Source organism: Squalius cephalus (assembly GCF_949319135.1).
Source record: "Squalius cephalus genome assembly, chromosome: 20".
NCBI lineage: Eukaryota > Metazoa > Chordata > Actinopteri > Cypriniformes > Leuciscidae > Squalius > Squalius cephalus.
The window spans coordinates 7,733,661-7,759,558 of record NC_137141.1 but is presented as its reverse complement, the minus strand read 5'-3'; the positions used below and the strand labels follow the sequence as shown (position 1 = coordinate 7,759,558).

General features: G+C 38.8%; 2 protein-coding genes across 5 annotated transcripts; one reads left to right on the top strand and one right to left on the bottom strand.

The window, feature by feature from the left end:
• Window positions 1–74: 74 nt before the first annotated feature.
• On the bottom strand, window positions 75–25,621 carry tfb1m (transcription factor B1, mitochondrial). 4 transcript variants are annotated; one of them, XR_013819329.1, is made up of 9 exons: window positions 25,576–25,621; window positions 24,385–24,536; window positions 24,107–24,258; window positions 22,662–22,770; window positions 20,751–20,902; window positions 19,631–19,750; window positions 4,926–5,053; window positions 1,309–1,759; window positions 450–523 (listed from the first exon to the last, which is right to left on the bottom strand). XR_013819329.1 is itself a non-coding variant. In XM_079852429.1 (8 exons), exons 2-8 carry the CDS (start codon window positions 24,515–24,517, stop codon window positions 1,480–1,482), a joined length of 1,074 nt encoding a protein of 357 aa, XP_079708555.1. In that variant the 5' UTR covers window positions 24,518–24,536; window positions 25,576–25,621; the 3' UTR covers window positions 75–1,479. The 4 variants fall into 4 exon arrangements, 3 of the variants coding, with proteins under 3 accessions (XP_079708555.1, XP_079708556.1, XP_079708557.1); XM_079852429.1 differs by having other exon boundaries at window positions 75–1,759; XM_079852430.1 differs by having other exon boundaries at window positions 75–1,759; window positions 25,484–25,592.
• Window positions 9,602–10,533, top strand: LOC307147580 (claudin-20). The gene has a single exon (XM_079852433.1). It carries the CDS (start codon window positions 9,692–9,694, stop codon window positions 10,421–10,423), a length of 732 nt encoding a protein of 243 aa, XP_079708559.1. The 5' UTR covers window positions 9,602–9,691; the 3' UTR covers window positions 10,424–10,533.
• Window positions 25,622–25,898: the final 277 nt, after the last annotated feature.

Below are 25,898 nucleotides of genomic sequence, written 5' to 3'. Positions count from 1 at the left end.
CACGCTTTCAGTTTGAACATTAAAGACAAGAGTAAGGTCTTAGACACACAAAGAACATCAATCTTACTAGCACACATGTATCCAAAAGAATATGTTAAATAATTTATTCATCAAAGTCAAATTATTTTTAGGTAACGATGGCAAACGTTTTTCCTCTGACAAATGGATGTCAGCCTCTAGCTGTAAAATGATTAAAGCATTCCTATAGCTGTTTTATGATATGGTTTTATGAGGCAACCCTGTCTCTTCCTCTGATCAATACAGAGTGTGAGACTAGGGGCCTCATTTATTAAATGACTTTTTATAAATATGAACGTTGGTGTGGATTTTACTGTATGCACACTCTAAGATCAAATCTGTGCATACACGTTTTATAAATAAGGCCCATCGAGCCTGATTTGATTCATGTAATTTTTCTTCCTATTTATAAAGCAGTCCACAATGCGTTTAAATTTCTACCATAACTTTATTTTTAGTTCCTTACATCTTTTAAATGCTTTCTTCACCCAGCCCTTATAGAGTGCTTAAAGGTGGGGTAGGTAGGATTTGTCTAAAAAACTTTTTTCCAAATTTGTTTAAACTTTCTTTATATATCAATACATAATTAAAATGTAAGTACTCTGAAAAAAAGAGTATAAAAATCGAGTGACTCTAGACCGTTTAATCTGCATTAAACACAGCTCATTATTTCCATTCGGGACAAAACAAAGGATTGGCTTAGGCGACTGTCACTCTCTCTCGCAACCATGGCAACCACCCTGTTGCTACAGGATCTGCCCACATGCACGCACCCGTTTGATTTGAGGAGTTCACATGCAACCTGTTTTTAGCTTTGCCTTATAGTTATAACTAGCTCGTTAGCGAATCAAAAAAAATATATTTTAAACTTTACCAATATCAATATGCTAGCTTGATAGTTAGTACTAAAATACATCTTATTTGTTTATATTCATAATGATAAAGTTAGATTTTTTTATTACATGTGATTCTGACATGATGTCACTACATGCACTGCGCTCCTTCCTCTCCGCTCGTCTCAGGTAAATAATGCGTCTTCCAGCTCAGCGGTCGGAGTCGCGCGTTCATGTGTTTTGGGGGCGTGGCTTTGGAAGGAGCCCAGAAGGGAGAGGGTGGAGTGAATGGAAAAATTTTGCTGTCTTTAAAACAGTCGTGAGAGGTCTACATACACTCGATTTTTATACTTTCTTTTTCAGAGTACATACATTGTTTAAACTTTATGTATATATCAATACATAATTAAAATTAATTTGAAAAAGAAGTTTTTTAGACAATTCCTACCTACCCCACCTTTAAGTGTCAAAACCAAATGCTTTTTTTTTTATTGAAAAGGTTTAGCTGATTTAGCCACATTTAGCTCACTGCTGGCTAGTTGTCTGCATACTCCATTCAAGAACAAAAAAAAGTGCAATTCATGCCAGCTGCTGAAAATGTCACATTAAGAGTCTGCTGTTTCCTGAGTTAGCGGTTGCCAATAACATTTTCCTCTATTGTGGTGTGAAGGTGAAGCCCTTTACGGTTGCTGCCCGACTGTCTCTTTTCCTGATGCTTGAGTTTCAGCTCCTCTCTGAATTCATAGTCGATGAGGCCTTGATTCTCCTTACAAAGCTGGCTGTAGGCGTCTGCTAAAGCCCTGAATTCAGAAATGGAGATCTCAGTGGGCCGCAGTGTGGGATCCACATCAGCACTGCGCAGCAACTCTTCCGTCAGTTCTAGACGCTGAGACTCGGGGAACAGCATCCTGCAGGAAAGAAGAAAATGCTCATCACACGCTGACACAATGAGTTAATGTAGAAAACTTGACGAGTTGCATGGAAGTGACGTTATGTGGTCTGTGCGGATGTTCGCTTTGCTTTTCTTGTTTGACAAGCGCTGTGACGCATGTGGTTTATGCAGCTGCTTGTATTACAGATGTTCCATCTTAGAATTGCCTTGTATTTATTTTGTCCGAATGTTGTTTTAAAATGTTGCAAGTTAGGAATTCCAGTGAGGAAAACAGTCATGTCTATTTGTAGAACAAACCCAACATAACTACTGTATATAAAAGCTATTCACATGAGCACGTTTAAACTATTTTATATTTTCATTAATGTGATTCACTACTCCACATAGGAAGAAAGACATGGCAACTAGTAACTGACCTGGTGCAGACACATAGCGTCTTGTTCTGGAGCGAGGTTCACATGAGGTAAAGTGAAGAAAAGCAGGGCAGCCAGAAATCTGTCAAATGGCCCTCACACTCCTCACTCCAATGATACATAATTGCTGAGTTACTTCCAATCCTTTTTTTGTAACACTTTACTTAAAGCCTTTATGTATAATGCATTATGAAGGTATTTATAATGCACATTATAGGCTAATGCATTATATCTTTTCATAAATAATTGTAACCAAAGTTAAAATGCATTATAATACTTACAGATTCCTAGTTAAATCTGATATTGATTGGTTGACATGTTTTAAAGGATTATACTCCAAAGGTGTTCAATGAATAACGCATTATAACTGTGGTTACAATTATTCATGAGAACATACAATGCATTACAAGGCATAATTAGTTTCATAATAGTTTTATAATCCATTATACATAAAGGCTTAAAGTAAAGCGTTACCCTTTTTACTTTTTTTTTTATATACTGACCCTAGTCTGGGTAAGCAGTCTGATGCAAATGACTCTGCCAAGGATAGACCGGGGTCTTGGGGTGTGTTCACACTTGGCATGTTTGGTTCAATTAAAACAAACTCTGGTGCGATTGCTCTGTTAGTGAGTTTTATTTGAATTAATGTGAACGCTGCCATCCAAACCCTGTTCAAGCGGAAAGATGGGTCTTTAGGGTTGGGTATCGTTTTTTTTTTCCGATACCGCTGCCAAATCGATACTTTTAAACGGTATCGTGCCTAAACGGTGCCTGAACCGATACTTTAAAAAAAAGAGAGCCTCAAAACGATGATGAATGACATTAAATAACGGCTTTTTTATTGAAAAAAATAAAATAAAAAAATTCTTAAAATTGAATATATTAAAACTGTAGAGTAAATATCGAAACCCATCGTAGAAGAGCGCCGTCATTTGCAACTGTGACATCTCAACTGAAGGCTGGATTTTCAAAAGTAGGCTACGTGAGGTTTGTGGCTCTATTCTTGCAGTAAACTTGCACAACATTCTTGAATGAATAATTTATTAGATGTACTTCGGTCTATTATTGTATGGACATCGGCTTTACATTTTCACACTAAACATGACGTGGAACAAAACGAACAGTGATTGGTTGCGTTACATGTCAGTCAGTCTTTGGCTGATATTTTTATTCTTAAATACATAAGTGAATGTGTTTTGTCATTTAAGAAACCTTTATAATGATCATGATTAATGTTAGTTGATCTATAACCCACACTGGGCGCCATGTTAGTACGCACGGCAGTTCAGAGAATTTGTATCTGTCAGATTTAGGCCTACAACACATCAATTCATCCACTTCTCCCGAAATACTTTAAAGTAAGTGGCTGGTGAAGTGTGAGAAGAACAGAGTAAATTTTATAGTTACCTACACAATGTGTATCTAAACACGTCATAAATTTATAATTGAAAGGATTGTTATTGCCGCTTCCATAGACATCAGTGTGTATTTTACTAACTAAAAATGTTGTTTTGCTATACTTATGTGTATTTAAATGTCTGAAACCTAAAATAAACCTTATGTGGTTGAAAACACTGAAATATGATAGCGCTGAGAGCGTCTGTCTCTGGCTCAGCGCCAGCCAATGCACAAACGCAGATTTCAATTTAGAAGTTGATGATCACGCGATCTGAACGTTCTAATCACACCGGTGTGAACGATCGTACACGCAATCACATGCGGTGATGATGCTTCTTACGTCCGTTTCGGAGAACCAGAGGGCAGACATTTCAACCAACAGCTGAGGCATTTAAGTGGCATAGAAATCTGCGTTTTGATTCGGTCTGGTTACATACCGGTTACTTAGGTGCCGGTTCCATATCGGTGCCCGGTTTCGGTACCCAACCCTATGGGTCTTGGTCCACTTCCAAACAAACTCTGGTGCGATCGCTGAAATACACTCCTTTACACACTTTATAAGCTCTTCACGAGTTCTCAGCTGGTCAAAATAGCATCATATGAAGGCTAAGCACATACAACGAGCACATTTAGCCCCGAACACAGCATTGTTTTGGACGTAATAAAAGCCGACCATTCAGGTTGTGAATGTATCCCTATGCCTTTAGGTTCAATATCTTTAGGTCCGGTGTTAAAATGCAAATCGTTAGCCTCATAGCATAATTGCCTAAGTCATATTTCAATGTCTTTGGAAAACAAGAAGAAACAAAAAATGACTTAGGCAATTATGCTATGAGGCTAACGAAATGTGAACGCTCAAAGGACCAAGACTAATTTTTTTTTAGTCCAGACCAGACGAGCCAAGCGAACTACAAGTGTGAACACACCCTTGGCCTGTCTAAAAGGTTGTAGTTAAAAGTCTATTTTTCACAACCTTTGTTTTCACGAGTTCCTTGTCTACACAAGTCATGAGTGTCCAATCCTGGTCGAGGAGAACCAATTTCCTGCAGAATTTCGCTTGAACCCACTGCACACCAGCCTGGAAGTGTGTAGTAATCCTGTTTCTATTAAACACCTTGATTAACTTCAGGTTCAGGGCACCCCTGACTTTTTTTTTAATAGACATATACCATGTTTTGCTGGATGCACCAAGTTACACAACAGTACAAGCCATTGCGCGGACTGTACTTCTATCTCTCACAACCTTGTTTCATTCACCTCTAAATATGGTGTCTACCCTGATTAAGCCAGATTAAACACATTGAGAATAGAAGCAAAGAGAGTAGTTTTGAAAAGTAGTTGATATTTAGAAAATGCCTGGAAAATGCTTACTGGAGTCCTCTGCGACAGTGCTTCCTCCGGAACTGGAAGGCGTTCTTGACAATCTTCTCGACCAGCTTGAAGGGCTGCTGGATCTGGGGCTGAGCCAGCGGTGTGAAGTGCACCACCCCCACATCCACCTACGCACACCGCGGGGTGTTGATACACACACACACACACACACACAACAGTGTTAGAGTCCGACATGGAGACCATATTCAGGAGCTACTCCCACTCGAGTGAAGGGGAGAAACGGAATGGAAACTAGCCAGAAAAAGGAATATACGCATGAAGAAAAGCAGAGGGTTGAGAGAGGAGGCGTTCGGTGATGCTGCACGATGACAGGCCAGTTACGGTTGCTACAGTAACACCTGTTTAAAGGACCATCAAAACAAGCCTCTTCAAATGTGAATAGTAAGTCTCTTGTTACACTGTTGCTTCCTAAATGTTCTTATTACCAAAGCCTAGTGCTGCTGTAGGGGGATGCTCAGCTTTTATCTGCCCTGGTTCACCGATCAGCTCAAGGGACGGTGATTCTTTTCATTATGCAAAACCGGCACAGACATCTGCGGTGCCCAGACTAAAACCTGTTTCTCTCATGTAATTGTGGTGTGAAAACATAATTTTGGTTGCTCCCGAACCAGTTACAAAACTGTAGCAGTACATTATACCTGTGCATTATTCAGTCTTCTATAAAAATGTGCGGGAATGTCCCTATAATGGACACGTGGGGTGGAGATAAACAGAAGAAAATGCAAACTGATTTGTGCTGCATTTCAGCTGCGTGGCTCACTGTAGTTTGACATAAGCATAAACATCTGGTTGAGTTGTAATCATGCAGGACTCTTGACTTCCTTGACTTTGGATAGATTATTCCACTCTTGGACTTTAAATACGAGCAGAATACAAAGCTTTGAAGCTCCTTTCTGGGGTTTAAGGCTACAAAAAAGCAATAGACTAGAGATGACAGAGAAGTGAAGATGTGACAAGAGCTTTCAGAAACCATTGACTCATCTGGCTCAGCTGTGCAGGAGGAGAACACATTCAGGAAATCAATTTGGCCCACTGTCATTTACCCCACCCGGGATGCTGGTTTTAAACTGAAACACTCAAGCCCTTTTTTCCCAGGGGTCTGATATTTTGACCAGGTACATTCAAGTCCTTAACAATTCACAAAGAAACAGGATTTAGGAGCAACCAGATAACCAGTTATATATGGATATATGCAGCAGCTTGCCTATAATATACCCTTGACCAACCAATAATTCTCTTCTGATAAAATAGACTTATGAGAAACCGTCACCTTAAATCAACTCCATGCAACTGACCATTGAATATAGGCTACATTGTTTGTAGTTAGTCAGTGTCATGGCCTGCGATTCCATTATTCTCTCTCAGACTCTCTCCCAGACAACATTCCTTTCTTTGAGTATGATCTTACAAGAAGAAAAACATTACATATTACTGTCATTAACAACCTTCACACATTACACGTAAAACGTACCACTATTTGCACCTGAGAAGAGGTGCTCCATTACTGCAAAGGGTGTGAAGTTTAATTTGTCATTTCGAATGGAGAATGATCAAATCGAGGTGGCAGTCCCTCAGGGCAATCTGAGTAACCATTATTTCCTTTACATAACTGCCAGAGAACAATGGAGTCCGCAGCTGGGAATGCATACAGTGAGGGGAAGGAGAAAATAGTCCTGCAATGAGTATGGATACATTAATCATGACAGCACTTTCAAAAGACAACCACTCTTACTTCGGCTCAGATGAAGAAGCAGAAAGAGAGGATGTAACAGTGGAGGCTGACAGGGCTTTTGCTAGAGAGGCTTGTTTTACTGTGAGGTTGTTCGTCCCACGCTCCGTGAATCACCCAAGGCATTGGTGAGAACCAAAGGCACTACTGATGTGCTTCTCAGATGTGAAATGATTCTCATGGAGTCTCTCTCCAGCCTATGAGACTACAGGCTTTTAAGGTGTCTGGCTGAAGACAAGGCAAAATGGACAGTGAGAGTAAGCATGGTAAGAGGGCCAAACACACAGTGGCCCTATATTTAAAAACTTTAAGAATGCCAGGTCAGTGAAAAGCATTCTCAGGGTACGTTTACACAACAACGATGTGCTTAAAACTGAGAAGTTTTCCCTTTGAGTTTTCCGCATACAGACGACACCATTATCAAAACAATCCCAATTGACACGTATCTGCGAAAATGACTAAAATGCTGTATTCTGCTGCCAGACTATTAGAAGGTGATGAAACACTATAGACTGAGCACGTAATACGCATGTGCATGATGCCATTGTCTTCAGAGAATTGCGTTTTTGTTGTTTACATGGAGACCGGTTTCAAAATCTTGCACTTTGAAACCCGTTTTCAAAAGTTTGCGTTTTCAGGCACCCAAAAGTGCATTGGTTTTATTGGGATTCAAGCATTCATTCCGTCATTCAAACATTTTCATTGAACAGTAAATTCACAAGAAAAAGCACACAGGCAATAAATCAAGGTAGTGTGGAAACCCATGCACTCCACTCTTGCACAGCAGAGAGTAATTTCCATTTATTATCATGAATTTAAACAGCCATTTCTGTAGCAGTCGCAATAAGACCATTTTGACATCTGCGTTACAGGCAAACCGCTACAGCAGGGTAATGAAATGACTCCAACAGCAACTGTGAATAAACAAAATGGATCTCATCCTAAACAATAAAAAAGCACACAAACAAAAAGGGTGAAAAAACACCCCTTCCCTGAAGAAATTACAGTTTCGATGTGCACATAAACTCAAGGTAACACGCATAGCTTTCTGTGCCTTAACACGTCAGCTACCAACACATCTATATTCCCTGGATACAGTACATGTCAACAGCACCCCTTACACATTTATTTAATTATTTATTTATTATTCAGCACAATTCAAGCATCAGCACTTAATGTATGTCCTCCAATGTGAGGACATACATTAAACCCCCACTAAGGCCCAAATGTATGTCAGCTGAGAATCACTTCTAAATATACGAGTATGCTACAACTTCAGCTTCACCTGTGTAGAAATCCTGATTTTTAAACCTGATAAGAGTTTACAGAACTTGTTTACAAAAAACAGGATAGATAGATAGATAGATAGATAGATAGATAGATAGATAGATGACATTGGTTTTGTCCTTTTGTCATTTCTAAACGAATGGCATATAGCCACTCCCACCCTGCAGTGCAGAGAGGACGGATGGAGGACGGAGGGGTGGGGGTGTAGGGGTTTATAGGGGTGGGGGTGCAGGGGTTTGGAGGGGCAGCAGCTGTGAGTTCATCCTCCTGCAGAGTGAATGTTGCTGCTCAGTGCCAAGTCGAATTATGATTAGGGTGATAGTGGTGCGTTGCCACTATAGTAAAACTCCTTGTATAGCAGGTGAAAGGGACATGCCCATTTTATACACAATTTCGTAGCTGCCAAAGTGGGTAATGGTCTGTGTCAGAAAAAGTTTTGAGTTTGGGACGTTTGGGACATGAGTTTTGGTATAGACTACAATATACCAAAGCTGTTTTTTTTTTACAGCTTGTTAGAATTCTAGACATTTAACATTCAGTAAAAAAACAGCATATATTAAACAGCATAAAATTAAACAGCATATATTCTGATAAAAGGGTGTTAAAAAATAACAATGATGGAGAAGTTTATGCATTGAACAAGAAAAAAAAAGATATCCGTCTATAGAACAAGATTCATGACAGACTTACAAAATAGCCTACTCTGGGGTTAACGTCTGTAACACACGTTTTCAATATACTTAAGCGTCTTTCCATATTTTTCACTAAAAATGTATCTACTCAATATCCAAAACATTTAATCTATATGCCGGTAAATTAGCGAATAAAACACTATTAAAATATGAACAAACCAAGCTCTCCTTCAAAATTAATGAGTTAAACATTTTTTTTTCTATGAGAAAAATGGGATGAGTTAAAGCGTTGAATATTTACGTTAAATAGAATCGAAAAGCTTACTAAATGCGATAATAGACGGGTTTTAAATCGCTAAGAGAGCAAATAACAGACTTGCATGCGCGGGAAGTTGAGAGCTCGCAGCTGCGTGACGTAGAGCATCATTCGAGCAGCTTTGAAAACAGCCTCGTCTCTCCATCACTAACGTCCGCTGCTGCTGGAGACACGGATACCATGAACCGATCGCTAACGATACATCTAAGGGCGTTTATACTCGGTTTATGTATTTAGCAGTGTATACGTCTGTCTGTCTGTGTGTGTGTGTGTGTGTGTGTAAGCTCGGAAACCTGACGCGTCATAGCTCGCTCTGCACCAGCCGAGGTAAGTACAGGATTTCTGCATTCCGCTCCGTGTTATAAACCGCTATGAGTCATAACCTAAAATATTTCTGTTATTGCCTTAGTAACACGAAATTAAAAATGTGTTCTCGTATGTCTGAAACGATACTTTATTTAATTTACCTGACCATATGGAAAACTGAATCAGACTCCAGTTATCAAATATCGCATGAATGCGTGCATGTACTCCCCCCCTGCTAATAACTCAGCTCTCCAGTCTAGATATGTGTGTGTGAAGCATGAACAGGGGAGCACTAAAATCACAGTCAGGAACCTGCTTCCTCTCTTTGTTCCCAGTGCGCTGGGGGAGGAGGACACTGGTTTCATTCTCTCACTTGTTTCCTCAGGCTGGCGGTGGTGCTGAGGAGTCTCTGCCGAAGGAGAAGGGACTGAGCAAAGCCTGTGTGAATGTTGGCCGGGTTCAGGAGCGCGGCAGGATGGCGTCCACAGGCACGCAGATCTTCGCCTTTGTGCTGGCTTTGCTAGGCATTCTCGGTGCCACGGTGGCCACGTTACTGCCCAACTGGAAGGTGAGCGCGGATGTTGGTTCGAACATCATCACAGCCATCTCGCAGATGCAGGGTCTGTGGATGGACTGCACCTGGTACAGCACTGGCATGTTCAGCTGTACGCTTAAATACTCAGTGCTGGCGCTGCCCGCGTACCTGCAGACGGCACGCACCACCATGGTGCTTTCATGCGTGCTGGCAGCACTGGGGTTGTGCTTGGCCTCTCTGGGTTTGAAGTGCACTCGGTGGGGTGGAGGACGCCGGGCTAAACGCCACGCTGCCATGGCGGCCGGCTCATGCTTTCTGGCCTCGGGCTTCCTCTGCCTCGTTCCTGCCTCCTGGTACACAAATGAGGTTATAGTCAGTTTCCTAGACGCCAATGTGCCCGAAAGCAACAAGTTTGAGCCGGGCGGTGCCGTTTATGTAGCCTTCATCTCGTCTGGTTTCCTTTTCGTGGGGGGATCCATTTTCTGTCTGTCCTGCTCGGGTAAGCGACACGGCCCACAGGATTTGGTACTTCTCCCTCCAGACAAACTCCTCTTGCAGCAGCAACAGCAACTTCTGCAACAACAGCAGCAACAGGAGCAGCTCCAGCACCAGTACTGTTCTCTCTCACCACTGGATAACAAGACTGGATACAGCCTGCAGGACTACGTGTAAGAGACCAACCGCTCAAGAGCAAGACACGTGCAGTGCACTGCCATGCCACTCCACCTCTTGGCTCTTGTGATTACAAAATGAAAGGGCGAGAGGGACCCTTTTCCTTTCCTTTCCACCTCTCTCCTTTTTAAGATCAGCAAGCACAAATGGTGGAAGTATTCCCTGAAGTGTCGTCTTGAAACAGACAGATTGTGAATACTGAGGGGCGAGTGGCAGAAACGCTGCAGTAGCACACGAAAGCAGTGTGAAAGACTGAGCAAGATGATAAATAAATGCACATATCCAGCATCATAGTTAATCTTATTAAAGTGTTCCTCTGGGAAAGGATTAGCAACAAGGAAATGTTTATGCTACTTATAAATCCCCAACTCCCCCATTCCCAAAGATCTGAACTCAGAAGCAATCGTTTAGCTGCTAACAATCGTTCGGTAACCTCTGTTTAAAAGTAAGATGGCAATATGTCTCTAAGAGGCAATAGTATGGGAGAGCCCTTGTTTGGGAGATTCTTTGCTTTTCTTTCTACTTGAGTAATGGTTGTGTTAATGAAATCTCTTGTCTTATTTTGGTAGCTGATAGGATGATTGATATTCTGCCTATAAGCATGCTTTCTGGAGCCTGTGCATAATGCAGTGGAATGCCTGATGTAGACTGAATTGTAGCCATATAGCCTGTGCCTAAAGAGCTGTTCATAAACCGCTGAAACTGTTTGGAGACAGTAGGAGGAGAGAGTGGACAGAGGTTGCTGGGTCAGGCAAGTTTGGGAAACCCATATGGAGGCTTAGAGACTGACTCTTCTTAAGTCAGATGGACAATGTAATGTTGTTCTGTTCAACATTTCAATACTTTGTCCCAAACAAAAGCAAGCTGCCTTCAGCTCAGCGCATGCTGTTTGCCGTTCTATCACACATACACATTCATACACACACACACACACACACACACAGTGCTGCATGTGTACTTTTTACTCATGCTGCTACTCACTGCCATGGAAACGGGATTTTACACCCAAATACGTGTATTGTCTAGGGGTCGTATCTCTCTGTACACTCGGAGGATCCTGGAGGCTGTCATGAATCTCTCCAGATAACAGCGGGGGGGGTCGGTGTCTAGAGACAAAGCCTCTCTCAGACGGGAGGGTCCCTGTCCTGCTGACCAACTCCAGTGTAATCTGTACAGCAGTTTTGTTTTAGAGACGTAAATAACATAAACAAAAGCGAAGACTAGATTGAGTTTCAGTAATTGGCAGCTCTTTCATGGCACCTGATGAGTCTGCAATATGGTTATGTCCACTCTCAATGGAAATCTGCTTTGCCAAATGACGTCTCCAAATGCCTCAGCAGTGGATCTGCTGACAGATTGTCCCCTACAAGGGGCTCTTTAAATCGCCTTAAAGCAATATTTCGGGTTATTCTTAACGTCTATGGACATTATCTGCGGCATGCTGTCAACTACCACAAAAAGGGAAACAGTTATACATGTGGTTTATTAATAAACAGTGGTTTATTTTTTTATTTCTGTCTTCCATTGCATCTGAACTCTTCACTTGTAAGACATTTACAGTAATAACAAAGGCCTCTAAGTGCCATCTGAAATTTTCTTCTAGAATGATCATTTTTATCAAGCTCGTATATTTAAGTTCAGTAATTTCACTTAAATGGCAATGAAAATGACCTATTAATTGTCATTTAAGTGAAATTACTGAACTTAAATAAATGGGCTTGATAAAAATGATCGTTCTAGAAGAAAATTTCAGATGGCACTTAGAGGCTTTTGCATCTGAACTCTTCAAGTGTAAAAGCATTTCTCATTTGTTTCCTGAGACTTAATAATACCAATGACCGCTAGCCACCAATGCGGTTTTATATATTCACTGAAGAAGTCAAACATTTTTGGTAAACAGACAGCATGCCACAAATGCTGGCAATAGACCTCAATATTCTTTCAAGAGTGAGAAACTTCACAATCATACTCGACCTCCCTCAGTGCTTGCCATCCCGTTCTTCCTGAGCGCTTACAGTATGGATGCCGCCTCTGACAGCCAGAACAGTTGCATGCCATGTGCCAGTTTGCCAATGCATGTACACACAAACCCCCCTCCCTTCATAAGCATGCAACATAACTTGTGCCAAGAGTTGAGTGAGTGTGTGTGAGCTTGGATGCAGCCGTGCGTTTCTATGCTGCTGAAGGGAGGAATGCAATTTCAGTGTTGTTCTACTGGCAAAAAGAGCTTTGGCAGTGATGGATGGCACAGCGCATTCTTCCTCTCAAGCAGATTCCCACAGGCGAGCAGATGGTTGTGCCCAGATCGCCCCCTGCAGGCTGAGCGGGCACTCGAGGGCAGATCTCGCCAGCGCATGGACAACAACAACTGCACATGTACCATTACTGAATGCAATAACCACTCCTCCTACCCTCCAAAGTGACAATGCACTGAAATGTTACAATTGTGAATGTGCCAAACCCATGACTACTTTGCAAATGTATGTGCAGGTGTACCGTTCTGTTTGCCAAATGCAAGATGATTTAAAATTTTTGAAAGTCATCTGGAATGAGAAATAATTTATAAATATAAAGTTGATCAACTTGCACACTTTCCCCCATAAAATTCCAAAGCACAACGATTCCAGGATCACAAACTGTTCAGGTTCACCGTGGGCAGGCTTGAAAGGACTGAGACCATTTAAATTGTGCTTTGGGATTTCATATTCATTTCAGCTCTGCAAAGATTGCGTTTATTTTTATTAATTTACTGAGAGCACTGTTCAACACCCAAGCATGTTCACAGCAAATCTTCTTTATAAGAAGACAAACATTTACACCTTTAATTGTGTAACCTCATTTGAAAGCAATTTATTTTTTGTTAGCCAAACATGCTAAAAGATACACTGAAATAAAGATGCTCATCTGTAGATAGTATTACCAATAGAGGTTTTGTAATTATAAAGACAAACTATTCATATATTGTTATGGTGCAGCTTGTTTATTAGCACGCTAGAAGAAGAAAAAAAGAAAAAAAAAGTTTCATATTACCCAGCCCTCGTTTTTGTTCAAGGGCCAATTTAATGATTCCTGGTTGGATAAATGAGGCTTATATTTTGGTGTATGCTTCTGCACTTCTTAATTTTGCAGAGGATATGGTTCAAATATTTCTGTACTGTTATCTCAGTGTGCTTGTGCAAGTAGTTATATTTTTATTAATAAAAAATGGTGGAAGCATATGTTCTTAAAAAAACATTTAAGTCTTATTTAATTCATTTGTGCTGTGTTGTTCATGTAAAGACAACAGTCTCAAGCACCAAATGACATACTTCTGAACAGAACAGGCTGTATGGAACAATTCATTTACTGTATCTTTAGACAACATCAAAAATGAATAAATAAAATCAGAATTCATTTGTTTTCTAGATAACAACAGAGGGTATTGAACAACGAAATTTATTCTATGAGTTGTTCTGAAATTTGTGAATCTCATAACAAGAGATGCAAATATATAAACTATGCAAACTTTATTTTCTTTAAAAGATGATGCATTTCAATTATGAAGTACATTTACATCATGGCATATTTGTTGTACTGCCTTTAAATTAGGTTGATCTTTTTGCAGAAAAAAAAAATTTGCATCACAATATTGAGAATTTCAAAGAAAACAACCTTTATTGGGGGGATTTGGTCCTGATTACCTAACACAGCTTGATTCCCATAAGAGATCTAATGAAATGAAATCTGTATATTTCCCTAAATTCATTTCAACGGTCTGTGCCCTCCGCGACAGTAATGACAGAGCCATGGATTGGGGCTCAGATGTTTGAAAGATCCTCAAATCACAAGGCTAATATAAGCAGGGAGGTTAACCACTGCAAATGTGTTCACTCCCTACCCTACTGTAATGACCATATCCTTTGTAACATTTCACAAGGGTGAAATACTCCATTGCTTGTCTTCATGCAAATATGAGGTGCTAGTTAAATCATTTCTGCCATGTAACACCAGCTAAACTGATTAAATACCATCGGCCATCAAAACCAGCAGTAATAGCTGTGCAAAGTCCATAGACAACCAATCCGTCAGCAGCCCTCAGTGACTACCTTCAGTCATTGGCAAGCATTTTCTTTTTTAGCATTATAATTTTCTTTTAGATTCAGTGTATTATCTTCATAATGAGCAATGTGGAATATAGAATATGACTGTTATATACATTGGATGACCTTGCCCTGCTGGAGCCATTCCTGCGCACACACACACACACACACACACACACACACACACACACACACACACACACACACACACACACACACACACACACACACACACACACGAATGATAATATTGCCCTTGCTTGGTGCATTGTGAACTGCTGAGACAGGAAGTATAGAATGCCTAGATAAAAGAGCCTGCATGAAAACCACATTTTTTCCAATTCATAGAATTAGATATTTCCATCCAAACAACCACTCTAGTGTGTAGTGTTGGGGGACATTTTTTTAAATGCTAGTGTTAATAAAAATGTATTGAAACAGGTTTTACAAGAAAATACAACTTTAGTCTTTCTACTTCAAAATATCATGTTTTTATTCAATGTGTTACTTTTAATTATGAAATTTACCAGCAATTTCTGAGTGAAAAGTTGCTTCAAATATCCTACACCAATTTTTTAAGTGTAGATCTTTACAAAATATAAACATCTTAAAATTGTCTGTACATTAACTACATTAAGTCTTTTTAAAATTTAAACACACAAAGGAGAATAAACTAATTATTAAATATATTAATAAATAAATTACTGGAACTGTAAATTTGCAAGATCTCTAAAATATCTTTAGTTAAAACTACTATTGATATTTGTTCAAAATTCAAAGCATTTTATATTAAATATGATATTTTTAGATTGAGCTTGAAACATAATAGATAGAGGATGTCTGCAGGCATTCTGAGACATTGAAATAACCTTCCTTTACTCCTGATACCTCATTTGACCCCATTTATTAAAATGGAACACTACTTATACCAAATCTGACCCCATTATTCACACTGTGAGGTTTCATTGGCTGTTGCACCATGGGACCATCATGGAAAATGGAGAAAAAGAGTTTAATGATCCTTAAAATGGACACAAAAGAAAAAAGGGGGGAGAAATCTGGCCTTGCTCTAAAATATCATATAATAGTTGTTGAAATGACACCTTTTTATGTCCAGGGAATCATTTCAGATTTTTTAGAATGTCCTTTTTAAATGTGTCAGATCAAACTATGTATTTATAGAGAATATTGGCACTTTTCAGAGCATGTAACCTCCCAACGTTTTGTTATCAGTACACTGACAATGGTTAGTACGTAGAAACTACTACAAAGAAGTAAAATGCTCATTAAACCAAAATAACTAAATCCAGAAAAACAAGTAACACCACCCCTGCAGGTAGAGGATGTATGTACTGTAGATGTACACAAGATATATATTTTTTTTTTAAACGTGAAAAGTGCGCTGTTGTCAGAAATCTTTAGACGAATATATTTAGATTACCATTTTTATAATACACTGCATGATTTTAAAATAATTGACATTAAAAATAATAGTTAAATATATTTGTGATATGAAAATTGAAGAAACTGGGATAAGCTGACAGTGATGCCAAAGTCAAGAAATGTTTTTGCATTACATCCTTTGCTGTTAAAGTAATTTAAGTAAGTTTGTGTTCAGCAGGTTTCCTAATGAACTGAATGGCTTTGGCAGGCCTTTTAGCTCATCTTATTTTAAAAAGACAACCCATTCGAAAGCCATTTCCAGTCAAAGAAGTATTTACAAGGATTAAATAAATAAAAATACAGCTATATTTCCAGGGTGGCCATATGTGCATGTCCTAAACATGCGTGTCCTTCCCCCACATCACATGCAAATGCCATCCACCCACAAGTGTAGTTGTGTATGATCATCTCAGAGGTGTCAGTTCAGACATTCCTCTCAATATCCAGACAAACATCTGCTGGAGGAGCGCTTCACTCTCTCTCAGATCAATCTCTGTCACGAGCCCTTCCTCGAGCCGTCTCGCTCTTCTCTCCTGTGTGTGTGTGTGTGTGTGTGTGTGTGGGGGGGGGGGAAGGACACTGCAGTAGCAGCTGGCTCCGTACACGCGTTCGCTCAGGGGACGGTGCTCGTGAAACGCGTGGGGGGTTACTGAAACACTTTCGCATCTGATGACGAGGAGAAGATAATTACATTCATTTAGTCATTCTAAAGAATGCAATTACTCTGTCTAAAAGCAGAATTTTGCAGCAGACACAATGTGGGCGATGACAAGCTCATTTGATTGCATTGCAGCTGAATAAGACAAACATGCTAGAAATGAGAACTTTTCTTTAAATGTGACTAATACAGTAAATGTTAACATGTGGCTTAAGTGCTGGGGTTGAAGCCTTGCGATCCACCAGGTGGGGGTGTCAAGTGCGATCCGTGACAGAGGAGACCAGCAAGTGCATTGTGGGCCTGAGGACATACAATACACGGCCAATCACAGTGGACACGAGGCTTCGAGGACAACCACAGTCACTCAATGTGACAGGACAAGGTGCCTTGCAGCATCCACACAAAACTGCCAGACAAAAAAAAAAAAAAAAAGAGCCACATAAAAAATAAAAATAAAACACCCCTTGAGGCATGCCGATATCAACTAATGCTCATGATTATAAATAGAACTCAGTTCTGTTCGGAAACGCTGCAGCTAATTCCCTCCGACCTTACAAAGGGCTTCTGCAGGGAAATGAAACATGCTAAATCTAATGATTCAATCCATAGTCCTGAATTGCTCTGCACTACATTTACACTGTTCTCTAAATACAGTGAATGCGCTCCTGCTAATTACCAGCTGCACAATAGTCAGTTCTCTAATCCAGTTCATTTGACTAGGCTGTGTTATATTATACTACATGTATGGCAACTTATTCCCAGACGCAACTTCTCTCTAAACCTTCAATAAATCCTATTAACTTTGCACCTACTTATTTCAGATTCTTATTTCTTATTTGACCAACAATAACACAAGACTACTATACTCTACAAAATGTGTTAAAACAAAAAACAAAAAAAGGTTCCTTTTTAAAACATTCCGCACTAAATCGTGCACAATGATACCAGTAACAGGAATTAAGTTCACCAGTCATTTTTACAGTCAAATATATCACTGATTTCTTGTAATCTTAACTCAATTTTATGAAAGCTATAATCTCTGTCATAACCATCTAAACTCTTTGCTCATGGTCAATGTTTACCAAATTAATGTAATGACAAAAGTACTGCAGGTTTGATAATTGATATTCAAATGAAAAAAATATTCATATCAATATTTATTTTATAAACATTTTTAGCAATGTATTTTCATATTTTAAAGAAATAATATTTTTCATTAGAAATTAAGATTTCTTTACATTTTTTTCCCCCATTTACAAAAAGAAAATCTGCAAAAACTTAAAGTCCCGGTGAACCGGAAGTTGCAAACGACTTTTCTCCAGTGTTGTGACGTATTTCCAAGTGAAACGGAATATTGAACAGAGGGCAGGGTTTTACTTTAGCGCTCCTCCTCTCCATCTCTGCTCATAACAGACTAACGGTTTGAGGGGAGTGGTTAAGCGTTTTCAACCCAAACCATCAAACTGATGTCATCAGAGAAGGAACGCCATTCCAGACCGGAAGTAACTTTTCAGATTTTGATTAAAGATTACCACGGCAAACTATTTTTTTCTATGTATTAACTTGCACGGATTAATTGTTCACCACAAGACTAGTAAAATGCGCTAACAAAGTAAATAGGGTAAATTTTGATTTCATGTCGACTTTAAAATGAAATTAAAGAGCTATAATGTTATGCTTCCAATTATTTTTTTTTACATTTTTTTTTTTGCAATTTCTTCAAAACCTCACAATTTAGAAGAATTTTCAAGGCATAAAAAAGATTTCAATGAATAAAAGATTGTCCGATCCTTATTGTAATCTAATAAGATCTTTATTGTTGATCCCTGAGAATCTAAAGGATTTTTATTTCATGTTGACTTTAAAAGAAGTTTGCAGAGCTACTAGAGCTGATTTCAGTCCTCTAGGGTGAGCCTCTTGAACACAGATGGCAGTTATGGACAGCGCAGTCTGTACAGCCAATAAACTGGCAAAGGCAAATTTGCAGAATTACATTCTTGAACTAATATCAAAGAGAATTCACTGCTTTTCATGCAAGCATAAAAAGAACATGTTGGATCTATCAGTCTCTATGGCCAATATACTGTGTGTAAATATATTTTTGCATTAACTGAAGAAAATGTGAATGGTGCTTGCTAGTGCAAATGGTGCTTGCTCGCCACAGTGATGCTAGAGTGATCTGGATGATATTAATATGCGGTTAATATAGGGTGTTCATTCTACCTTTCCACAAGATTAATGTCTTCCTGACATCAGACACACCAGCGAAATCTGATGATTAAATATCACACAACTAAGATTAAGGTCTAAAGGCGAATTCCCACTATTTCAGAAATGTGATTTTCTCACAAATCTGTCTTCCAACAGGAAGGGAATGTAAGTGGATGGAGAATGGGCCTGTCATTAGATCTTACAAGAGTTAGCTATGGGGTTTTTTTACCCAAAGAGCACAATTAAGCCTTTTTTTTCTGTCTGCTGCATTAACACTTGTACAATTTTTCTCTTGAGGAGATGTTTCAGTAACTTCTTGTGTGAAACCTCATGAAGCAGCATATTTCTTTCATCAGCGGTGTAGAAGCCTTGGTGTGCAATGAAATAATCATCCGTGCCATTTAATCCAAGAGAATGCTCAATTCGTCCCACTTTCCTTTCTTCTTGGTTCAGAAGCACTCTGGCTGGATAAAATATTTACAGACATGGGAACTTTATGCAAAAGGTACTTTCTTTCATAAGACCCCTCTTATCCACAAACCCCTGGCTTTCCCCAAAAATCAGTCCTACACAACCCAGTGGAGTAAAGAAGCAAGGCTAAGATCTCAAACCTTCCCACCCTGTACGAAAGAGAGGCGTACCAAATACCCTGTGGGCATCATTACACACTATGCGTCGCCATCTCTGAATCCATATCTGAGACAACATTGACTCTGTGCTCTTCTAATGAACGAACACCCACATCCTTCCACATGAGCAGTCAAACACAGATACACAGAAATGTAAATGGAAGAAGAAAGAGACAAAAAGACTTACGATTGGTTTTGGAACAAAGGCTCGTCCTGGGATGGTGAAACAGCTTTTGACAGTGCAGAGATATTGAGCCATGACAGAAAGACGGCTTCTCTGACGGCTTCCAGTGCTGGCTGTTAACCTCTAAACATTAAACAGGGGAAAAAGAGTGCAAGATCTTTGTTTAAAAACCTTGGAATAAGAGAAGTTGTTTTAAGACCTTTTTAATGCCACTCCAAATGAAACGCAAGACCAATATCTCATTCTAGGCATTTTCCCCACAATCATTTCATCCTAATACTTAAAATTACTTAAATATGTCAGGCTTCAGCTTAATGTTGTACTAAATGCACCTTTTTAAAGATACTTTTTTCAGGATAGCAAACTGTTAACAAGTTAACAAAAAAATTCAATCTCATATCAAAATTTTACTTCAAATGTTTTGTATGCTCTACAGTGTGTGCCAAAAGGTTGAATATACACATTATCTATTATAAAATAAACTGTAAAGCAGCAAGACATACATCAAGTCCTGTAGATGTAAAAGACTCTTTATTAACATCATTTGATGAAAATCCATACTTTAAATAAAATGATTGTGCCCACGGCTCTGTTGCTCCATTGATTTGACACTGAAAAGAAAAATTCACCGGCACAACAACATGTATTTGAAGCTTAGCAGCTATTACATTTCGGTTTGGAGTCCTTGACACATTGCAAAGTGGGGCAAGAAATTCGATTATGTTACAAAATCTTCACTTCTTTAATAATTGATTTTAACATTAATTTTCACATTAACTTAAGCTACATTTTAAGGATCTGCAGACAACCTCTGATGCTCAAGTCATCCGGGTCAGTCTATCAATTGCAGTAGCTTCTACAAATGTCTTATTATAGTATATTCTTTCATTTTATTTTCACTTTTTTTTTAACCTGTGTGACTTATTTTCACAAAGTAAAAATATTCAAAAAAAAAGTTCTAACATGATGGATAGATGGGTAGATAGGATAGAATGATCCATTTCATACACCAAAAACTACTGGTTGTTGGCCCCTGTTGGACAGCAACTACATTTGTTAACTAAACTTTTTTAAACCTTGTCATTCGTGGTATTGTTCCGTTTGGAGGCAGTGTTGAACTCACTTCAGCCACCTCTTTCTGGAAGGTCAGTGTAAGCCTTGTACGCCCAAACATAAAGGACCCAGTTCTGTTGGACATCTGTTCCAGCCACTTTATAATGAGAGGAGTCGACACACTAAAGGGCAGGTTCCCAATGATATGCAGGTTGGGGGGAACTGAAACACACAAACTCATATTATACGCTAAAGAACCTTTCACAAACGCTTATAAAACAACAGAGTACAAAAATGATGTTACTGTAACAGCTGAGAATACATGACCTTTGTTAAGCAGGCCCTTAAATCAACCAGAAGAGGATCCTGCTTTTGTTATTTTAAAATACAAACCAAATTCAGTTGCTGATCAATTAATACATTCATAAGACTGAATACAGGGTGGCAGACATTCAGGTAAGCTGACCTAAGCTTGTTTTGTGCAAATAAGAAAGTGGTTGTTCTATCTTACTGTTCTTATAAGGTGCTGAACAGAGAGGCAATATATGGAAGGACTGGGTGTACATTTTGAAAGATTGGGTGTAATGCTTGAACCAAATTCTAGCAAGAACTGGCAGCCAGGGCTGGATCTACCATACGGGCAATCTGGGCATGTGCCCAGGGGCCCTTGCGCAGAGAGGGGCCCTCCGTGATCTGAGATTTTGTTTTTGTGCGCTATACGTAAAATATTACTTGAGAACCAAGCAAGTTGGACTCATGAAACCATTCGTTTACTATATCACAATCGCATATCGCAATCACAATATTGACCTCAATAATCGCAATATGACATTTTCCCCAAATCGTGCAGCCCTACTTTAAAACAAAAAACAAAAAAATAAATAAATAATTTGTATCATTGTCTTGTGAACTAATCATTTAGCTTTTGACCAATAGTGATTGGCATGTCAAATTCCACACTTGGAGGGCCTTAGTATTGTGTGCGTGCGTGTGTTCCTTTGGAGGGTGTGGTTGTCAGGTAGGGTAGGGGGGCCCATGAGCTTCAGTGCCCAGGGGCCCCTGGGGGTACTAATCCACCTCTGCTGGCAGCCAAAGCAAAGACTTGTGAAACGAGAGAACTGACAGATTAAAACAAAGTTAAACTGCAGCATTTGGACACGATCAGTGGGATGTAAGGAAAATAACAAATGTAAGCCTATTTTCTCTTATTATTGAAAATCATTTTAAACCAGCTCAAATAATTACATTTCAGACAGGACTTCAGGAGTCCAACCAATTCTATTCATATATTTAATATATACAAAAAAAGCCTTATCAGCACCCTAATCAAATATGAGCAAAATTATAGAAAATGATTGTGAAAAAATAATAAATCTTCAGCATTACTAGAAAGATACGGGCAGGAGAGTTTATCAGGGTTTGAGCTCAACTCTGCTCAACTCCAGGACTGAAGTTCCCCATCCCTGATTTCCAGTTTCACTGAGGTATAAATATGAGGTGACTATAGCCAATAGTTTGCCAAGAATAACAGGTCCCATTCAAAGGTCCAGAAAAGCACACCTCAAAAGCAATGCAAAAAAAAGTTGCCATGGCCATCCGTGTCCACTGACCTAAACCCCATGGAAAATATGTGGGATGAGCTAAAGAAGAAAGTACACAAGTGTGGATCTCTGAATCTGAAGAATCTGCCATATGTCCATCAACCTTACACATTATAGGACTCAAAACTGGGAATCTAAACAAAGGGAAATGAAAGGAATCTAAAGAAAGGGAAATTAAACTGAAATATTAAATTAAAAGGTGCCAATAATTGTGGCACACATTTATTTAAAAAAAAAAATTGTTTTAGTGTAAGACTTGAATTCAATTTGTGAGTTTTGTGGATAAGAAGATAAAAGCCAAGGCATTTTGCCACAACCTGTTTGGCTCATATTTACCATGGATGCCATAATTATTTATTGAAATTCATTATAATGTTTACCATCGTCCCATGTCTTGGCTATGTGAGCTGGGAACCCTCTTTCCAGTCTGTATGTGAGAATATCTCCATGTGCTATCCTCATTCTTCCAGGGGCAGCTTCAGACAAAAGCTGAAAAAGCAAAAGAAGACTCAAACAATTTAATATTAATGCTTATGAAGCCTATTAAAACATTAAATAAATCACTGTCCCAGTAGAACTAAGTAACATGCACTGTAAGAGGAAAAAAATAATCATTGGTAAAAAAGTAATCATAGGTCTACAATGGCACAGGTGTGATTCGCTGCATCCACACGGACACGTGTCACTACAAAGTACAAGACTGTATCAGTCAGTGAACAATATAATCATTGCTCACATACTCAGTGCTCAAACTTTTAAAAATTTATGTCAAACACAATGAAAGAAAACAATGCCTTCATCTCCGAAAAAAAATGTTTTTTTGTCTTGCATTTCATAATGAACTTAGGTGAGCTTAGTGCTGCTTTTTTTTCACCAATTCTTTTTCATGAATCGTAATGAGCGCAAAAGATTGTGGATGTACAGGATACACTTGCTACAGTACATCCTTCAAAATGTGCATAATGAAGGCCTCGCAACGAAAGCTGCATTCCAAGGACACTTCCATTTGAGACGAACTTCAACGCCGCTTGATGACACAGCAGAGATGTGCAGCTTTACTGGGATGCAGCCCTCAGATTTCTTTTGTTTGTTTTTTAAATGAACACTGTTGATACCAATATCTAATGAACAGGGCTGCCAATGCATATTGTAATGCCTCTTTATGTAAACTGATGGTGTTACAACCATCCCCGGTCTTCCCTATATAATGGCTAGTGCGGTGGCGGTAATACAAGAAAACCTACTATCATCCATTGCCATGATTTTTGGATTGACTTTGACGTTTGACGTTTTAGTCGCATAACATCGGTTAATGGAAGCGCCGTCATGTCGCAATAGGTTTTTATCCACACTTAAAAAATATCGCAAACGTTTTGCACAAATCTGCAATGGAAACGCGGCTAATTTCGCAGTAAATATTTTCCATTTCCTCAAGGCTGTACATCTTTTCACAAGTTTTTTTTATTTAGATTTACATTTAGACATTATAAAATATATATATATATTTTTAATAATAGTTTAATTATTTTAAATTAAATATATATTTTTTTTTTACTCCGAATAATGTATATGGGTTATGCACAATTGTTGTACACAACATTGCTAAAAAAAAAAGACAAATTAACACAATTTCTTTAAAATGAATAATTAATTTAAAAATATATTGTCCTGGTGACAAATTTTGAAAAGTACACTTTAAATGAATGAAGTCGAATGAACACTTCTGTCTGCCAGTCGAGCGGTTATCAGCTGGTGTCAATCTCAAAATGGCCACATAATGGGCATGACCAATTTATCGCTCTACCAAATACATTAATATGCAAACCTGTAATCCTGGCATGAAGCGCGTGTCCTTCTCCACCACTAATAAGTCTGCCGCTCCAGCTTTTAGAATAGACCTGGTGAGACCCCCAGGTCCAGGTCCAACCTCACACACATGCGCATCCTTCAGGTTTCCAGCCTGCCGGACAATCTTATCTGAAATACAATCCATTTTGTTTAAACTTTACATTTAGTCTGCACATAAAGAGTGTGCTACTTCATTGAAATCCATCAAGTCTTGTTAACACATTTCGAAATAGAGTGAACAGTAGTTGGAGTAACCTGTGAGTCGCATGTCGAGGAGGAAGTTCTGAGAAAGCTGTTTCTCGGCTCTCAGGTTATACAGTTTGATAATCTCCCCTATGGTAGGCAGGGGGGGTAATCGATAACAGGCCAGTTTCTGTGTCGCTGCCATCAGACTTCAGTTCAGTCAACTGAAAAACACGAGTCTCTTCTCAATTACAGTGGGGATACAAGAGTCTATTGAGCAAAATTTGAGTTGTATTAGACAATTAACATGATTTTCAGAATTTCTTAGTATTTGGAATGTTCCCCCTTTGCTTTAATGACATGCGCTCAAAGTGACATGGATCAGGTTTTGAACAAACTTCTTCGTGTTATCAGAATATGATTTCAGAATGTTCCAAAGAGCACGTTAATGACTTTGTGTGCAATTTCCTTCCTTCATTTAACATTTCCTGAAATAAATTTGCCCACGTTGAATCTTAAATGTCTTAAAAGTTTTATATAACTTTTCATTATGTGAAAAAATCCCAGATTTTCAATGTGGTCTCAGACTTATGTTGAGAACCCAACTGCACAAAGTAAAACGTATTCTCAGTATGGACAGTCCTGTAGTGTCACAAGGCTTCCTCATGTCTCGGGACTTCAAGACTCATCCAGAGGATAGTCTCGATTGAATTCGTAATATTCGAGCGACACCTTGTGGTTAATAAGCTGAACTGCAGCGACTTTGAGTCAAACTGTCAATTTAATACTTCAACTGACGTTGTTAATGGTAAAATAATACACAAAGCAGTTTCTGGATTTTCTCAATTTATGAAAACATTTTTTTTTTGTTTAATTAAAACATATATAAACTATAATTCACCAACGGAACCCTGCGGGTAATAACGATTAGTCTGCCCTGGCTCAGAGCACTCTTGCTTAGATAAACAGTGTATAACATAAGTATTTGTATGAAAGCAAAGGCATACATCCCTGGTTAAGAGATTTATAGAAAAGATTGCATGTTAGAATCTACCTCTAAATAGTAAAAAAGACTCCGCTATGCTAACAAGACAACACGGTGTCTCTGTTTCATCAATTTAAAATGCTTTAAAAAGTGTTTTTTATTTATTTATATATTTTTACTTCTTACTTAGCAACATTATTAAACAACATCCATCTTCAATAAGAACACCGCTGTTTTAAGCCAAAATACAACACAAACAGGAAACACGTTTTCCTCACCAGTGCAGCTGTCTTCCGATAGCGGAGGCGGTAACCATGACGCTATAATAATTTTATCCAATGAGGTGTCTACAATGAACACGCTAACCAATCATGTCGAGAAGGGGCGGGGATTTTTGGTGCCCTTGAAAATGCTGTAATCTGACGTCGTAGTAGCTCATAAAAGCCACCAGAGAAGTTTTACAGACACACTCACTGTATATTTTCTTTTTCCTATTTGTTGTAGTCTATATTTGTTCAATATTTTCATACTATATGCTGGACTATTGTCATGTTTATTATTTGTAATGTGACTGGCATTTAATAATAATAAAAAAAGAAGT